General features: G+C 51.7%; 1 protein-coding gene across 1 annotated transcript; it reads left to right on the top strand.

The window, feature by feature from the left end:
- Positions 1-2,161: 2,161 nt before the first annotated feature.
- SRARP (steroid receptor associated and regulated protein) lies at positions 2,162-4,860 on the top strand. The gene is made up of 2 exons (XM_052658484.1): positions 2,162-2,249; positions 4,439-4,860. Exons 1-2 carry the CDS (start codon positions 2,162-2,164, stop codon positions 4,858-4,860), a joined length of 510 nt encoding a protein of 169 aa, XP_052514444.1.
- Positions 4,861-6,008: the final 1,148 nt, after the last annotated feature.

The following is a 6,008-nucleotide window of genomic DNA, read 5'->3' as shown; positions in this document are numbered from 1 at the left end:
TGACAGTAACCTTCCCATGTCTCAACTACCTGATTTGTTTCGTTTTGTTTTGTTTTGTTTTGAACTCCTATATCTCCCGGCTCTACACTTAACTCACCTGATCAGGTTTTCTTTCGGACTTAAGTCCTCAGTAAATTCACTGAAAAAACATGACTCTGAACTTTAGGCTGTACATTGTTTTCAGTAGACAAGTATTTCTCTTTTTCAATAAAAGAAAAAACTGACTTAAAATTTGATTGACCTAAAAGATGCCGTAGATAGAATACATCTTCCCAAAATTTATATTCTGAACCCTAGTAGAGGCAGAGGAACCAGAGATCAAATCGCCAACATCCGCTGGGTCATCGAAGAAGCAAGAGAGCGCCAGAAAAACCTACTTCTACTTTACTAACTATGCCAAAGCCTTTGACTGTGTGGCTCGCAAAAAAAACTGGAAAATTCTGAAAGAGACGGGAATACCAGACCACCTGACCTGCCTCCTGAGAAATCTGTATGCAGGACAAGAAGCAACAGTTAGAACTGGACATGGAACAGACTGGTTCCAAATAGGAAAAGGAGTATGTCAAGGCTGTATGTTGTCACCCTGCTTATTTATCTTCTATGCAGAGAACATCATGAGAAATGCTGGGCTGGAAGAAGCACAAGCTGGAATCAAGATTGCTGGGAGAAATATCAATAACCTCAGATATGCAGATGACACCACCTGTATGGCAGAAAGTGCAGAGGAACTAAAAAGCCTCTTGATGAAAGTGAAAGAGGAGAGTGAAAAAGTTGGCTTAAAACTCAACATTCGGAAAACTAAGATCATGGCATCTGGTCCCATCACTTCATGGCAAATAGACTGGGAAACAAGGGAAGCAGTGACAGACTTTATTCTTTTGGGCTCCAAAATCACTGCAGATGGTGACTGCAGCCATGAAATTAAAAAACACTTGCTTCTTGAAAGGAAAGTTATGACTAACCTAGATAGCATATTAAAAAGCAGAGACATTACTTTGCCAACAAAGGTCTGTCTAGTCAAGGCTATGGTTTTTCCAGTGGTCATGTATGGATGTGAGAGTTGGACTATAAAGAAAGCTGAGCACCAAAGAATTGATGCTTTTGAACTGCGGGGTTGGAGAAGACTCTTGAGAGTCCCTTGGACTGCAAGAAGATCCAACCAGTCTATTTTAAAGGAAATCAGTCCTGAATATTCATTGGAAGGACTGATGCTAAAGCTGCAGTTCCAATAGTTTGGCCACCTGATGCAAAGAACTGACTCATTGGAAAAGACCGTGATGCTGGGAAAGATTGAAGGTGGGAGGAGAAGGGGACAATAGAGGATGAGATGATTGGATGGGCTCACGGACTCAATGGACAAGAGTTTGAGCAAACTCTGGGAGTTTGCGATAGACAGGGAAGCCTGGTGTGCTGCAGTCCTTGGGGTTGCAAAGAGTCGGACACGACTGAGCTACTGAACTGAACTGAACTGAAGAGATGGGGTCTTCAGGGAGGGTTAATTAGGTCATGAGGGTAGAACCCTTATGATGGGGTTAATGCCCTTATATAAAGAGATCCCAGAGACCTTTCTTGCACTTTCTGTGAAGTGAAGACACAGCAAAAAGAGAGCTATTTATGAACCGTAGGCAGGTCCTCACAAAACACCAGAATCGATAAGCATCTTGATCTTGGACTTCCCACCTTCCAGAACTCCGTCCGCCATTGTCTCCTGGAGTTTGCTCAAATTTTTGTCCATTGAGTCAGTCATGCTATCTAACCATCTCATCTTCTGCCAGTCTCTTCTCTTAGGTGGGACCAAAAATAAATAAAACAGCTAAAAACTGGGAATGCAGCCAGGCAATGACTGAGGTTCGGGAAACTGAGACCTGGAAGAGATGGTCCCCAGCCTCGTCCCAAGGGAGGAAGCCACTGAGCTTGGAAGAAACTGTGTGTGTTTGGTAGAAGGCCTGCCTCCCAGCCGCCTGACTGCAATCCTGTTGACATAAACCCGTTGATCAAAGCAATCCCCCAACTGCTCGAGGCCAGTTCCTGTGGCTCCCGGTGGAATTCACTCGGCAGATCCGGATCTGGTGAATATAAAAGGTCTGGTCCTGGGTGCGGACCCGCGTTCTGGACAAGGCTGCTGGGAACAGCTTCCTCTGCCAGTGCTGAGCCAGGCGCCATGGCAGCAGTCACGGCCCCCTCAGAAGACACCAGAGACCCGAGTGCCCGCCCTGGGGGCCTTGAGGCGAGCCTGGAGACCAGCTCAGGTAAGAGGTGACAGAGGGGGCCTCAGCCCTGCAGCTGAGAGGGGCTGGGGAGGCTGTGGAGTGGGGGTGGCAGGAAAGGACAGACAGCCTCCCTCCGGGGCTGCCAAGACTCTCAAGCCACGGGTGAGCTTCATTTCAGTTGACCCTTGAATAACTTGGGGGCTGGGGCACTGATCCTCCGAGCAGTGGACAATCAGGTTATAACTACAATCATCCCTTTGTATCTGAGAGTCCACACCCACAGACTTAACCTACCGCAGATCGTGTAGGAATGGGTACTTATCGAAAACAAATCCACAGGTAAGTGGGTCCACAGTTCAAACTGGCATTGTTCCAGGATCAGCCACGTTTCCTGCGCTGACTAACTTAGCAGAAGAGAAGCTTCCTTCTGAGCCTGGGTCATGGTGACGAGCACGTAGTCAAGAGCATGGTTTTGTTTATCATTTGGGCAACTTGAAAGCTGGTTTTTTTTTTTCAAAGAGCAAAGGCTTTGGATTCGGAGAGACCTGCTCTGGCACTTGCTTCATGGATAAATCCCCGGGTTGGTTCATTGATAAGCCCCTGGGTTGGCTCATGGCTGCTCCCTGTTTGGTGGGGAAAGACAGAGCAAGGATCCCCAGGGCAGAGAGGACAGGTAGATAAGAGTATGGTGGGGGGTGGGGGAGCAGCAGTGTTTCCTGAGGCCACCGACGCCTGCACCAGCTGAGCCTCGGTTCCCTCACCTGTGACAGGAAGTCGGGCTTTCCTCCTACTACTCACCACACTGTGCTCTGTGGGCCAGCAGCATCAGCATTCCCTGGGCGCCTCTCAGAAATGCAGACCGTCAGGCCCCAGCCCAAACCTGCTGTACCAGAAAGTGAAGTGAAAGCGTTAGTCGCTCAGACACGTCTGACTCTTTGAGCGCCATATACTGTAGCCTGCCAGGCCTCCCTGTCCATGGAATTCTCCAGGCAGGAATACTAGAGTGGGTAGCCATTCCCTCCTCCAGGGGATCTTCCCAACCCAAGGATCGAACCCAGGTCTCCCGCATTGCAGGCAGATTCTTTACCATGGAACCACCAGAGAATCTGCATGCTAACAAGATGCCCAGGCAGCTTGTAGGTGTGGTGGGGTTGAGAGGCTCTGATGTGGTGGGCTCTGTGCTCCTGGAAGGCAGAGGGCTGATGGGGGGTGGGGAGGAGACAGGTTTATACTCAGGCCTCTCCAGTGCTGAAATTCATGCTCTTAAGCCCCACTGGCTTCCCATTTTTGTGTGTCAACTAACCTACAGTTAGAGCTTCCCAGGTAGCAGTAGTGGTAAAGAACCCGCCTGCCAACGCAGGAGACGTAAGAGACATGGGCTGGATCCCTGGGTGGGGAAGATCCCCTGGAGAAGGGAAAGACTACCCACTCCACGATTCTTGCCTGGAGAATCTCCATGGACAGAGGAGCCTGGTGGGCTACAGTCCATAGGGTCTCAGAGTCAGACACGACTGAAGCAATTCAGCACACACGAAACACAGGTAAATCCCTGTTGAGGGAAGTCTACCTAGTATTCTGTGATAACAGGCCTTCCCCGGTCCACTGGCTAAGACCTCGTGCTCTCCGTGCCGGGGCTTGGGCTTGATCTCTGGTTGGGGAACACATCCCATACGTCTCAACTAAAAGGTCCCACGTGACACAAAGGTAAAAAATTCGGCATTCTGCAGCTAAGACCCTGTGCAGCCAAATAAATAAGTAAATACATATTTTATACAAAATTCTGTAATAACAGATATGCAAAAAGAATCTAAAAGAGAATGGATATATCTTTGATATGTATATAACTGGATCTCTGTGCTGTTCACCTGAAACTAACTCAGCATGGTGAATCAACTGTTGTTCTTTGGTTGCTAAGACTTTTACGACCCCGTGGACTGTAGCCCCCCAGGCTCCTCTGTCCATGGGGTTCTCCAGGCAAGAATACCGGAGTGGGTAGCCATTTCCTTCTCCAGGGAATCTTCCCAACCCAGGGATCCAACCCCGTCTCCTGCATGGTAAGCGAATTCTTTACCCCGAGCCACCAGGGAAGCCCAAATCAACTATACCCCAATATAAAATAAAAATTAAATTAACAGAAAAACTCCCCGCTGAGAGGACGAACACGCAAACCGCTGGAGCCAGCCCTGCGCTGCGCCAGCACGAACCTCCGGCCCTCTGCTCCCTTCCAGGTGGAAGGCCAGCGCGCCGGCAGAAGGCCGTCCCCGGAGCCCACCTGACCTTCGTCATCGACTGTGCGCGAGGGAAGCAGATCTCCCTGGCAGCGGCCCCAGGGCCACCCCGCACCCCTGGTCCCAACCCGGGACCTGCCGTCCCTCCGATGAAGACCTACATCTTGTTATGCGGGGGAAAGCAGGCCCCCAACCTGCCTCCGGAGGCTCCGCTAGGTGCGGGGGGCCTTGCCCAGGCCAGGGAGCCTTGCGGAGGGACTGCGCCCCCAGCTCCACCCCCGGCCAGCCCCGGAGGCCTTGCGGAGGCTCCTGAGGCCAAGGGGAGCCCCGTGAAGGCCGTGTCCTCGAGGTCCTCCGCGTGGGGAACGGTCATCGGCTCCCTCAAGGCCCTCTCCTCCTGCGTCTGCGCACAAGCGGATTAACTGCAGGAGCCTGGCCATGGCGGAGAGGCTCGGGGGGCCGGGCACAATTCCCAGCGTCCGCTCCTGCTTCCCCAGCCGAGCAGAAGGCTTTTGTACCTGAGCCAGGGAAGGGGAGTTAGATCCTAAAGGACATCTGAAACAGCCTAGTACCCTACTTCTTCCTCCCTCTCCATCTTTGCTAGCCTTTCAGCGGCAGCAGGATAAGGCACCGCCACGTAGAATGAGGCTGACTCACTCACGCAGCATATTCTAATGCAGCATCTCCCAAATGCCAGCTCTGCAAAGCACTGGAAAAGACACTGCAGCTTTCCTGGAGTTTGTATTCTTGAGGGTGGGGGAGAAAGGTTAAACAACCGAATAAAGACTATTCGAACAGTGTAATGAGTGCTGTGCAGAAACTGAGCAAGGGGGTGGGACAGAAAATGGCGGAACAAACAGGTGGGTGTTTTGTTGTTTTTTTTTTAATGGCTGCTCCTCTTGACATGCAGGGTTTTCTCCAGTGGCTCAGCGGCAAAGACTCTGCCTGCAATGAGACACAGGTTCCATCCCCGGGTTGGGAAGACGCCCTGGAGGAGGGCATAGCAGCCCACTCCAGCATTCTTGACTGGAGAATCCCATGGCCAGAGGAGCCTGGCGGGCTGCAGTCCACAGGAGTGCAAGGAGGCGGACTCCACTGAAGCCAGTTAGCACGCACTGCATGGCGTGCAGGATCTTGCTGCCCCAACCAGGGATCGAACCTGTGCCCCTGAGACGGGGTCGCAGAGTCCTAACCACTGGGCTCATAGGGAGTGCCTGGCAACATTCCTCATAGGGAATGTTGTGGTTGGGAACGGCCTCTCTGAGTGGGGACAAAGTATGATCTAAAAGATGAGAAGGTGCCAGCACTGGGAACTACCCTCCCCAGGGTCACCGGGTTGGTTTCTCACCCAGGGGCAGGAGTCAGAACCTCCCAGCACAACGGGCAGGGGCGGTTAAGTGACTGCAGCCATCCTCGCTCAATGCGAGGGTGTAGGTCACCAGGGATCACCGGGAGGGCATGGGACTCAGGATGGGCGATTTAAGGACCAGGTGGGGTGGAAAATAAGGGGAACTGGCTTCTCAGGAGGGGGTGGAAGTACTCAGAAAGGGAAGGGAGTACCATGCTTGAA

The sequence above is a fragment of the Budorcas taxicolor genome, chromosome 2 (assembly GCF_023091745.1).
Source record: "Budorcas taxicolor isolate Tak-1 chromosome 2, Takin1.1, whole genome shotgun sequence".
NCBI lineage: Eukaryota > Metazoa > Chordata > Mammalia > Artiodactyla > Bovidae > Budorcas > Budorcas taxicolor.
This window is presented reverse-complemented; position numbering and strand designations above follow the sequence as displayed.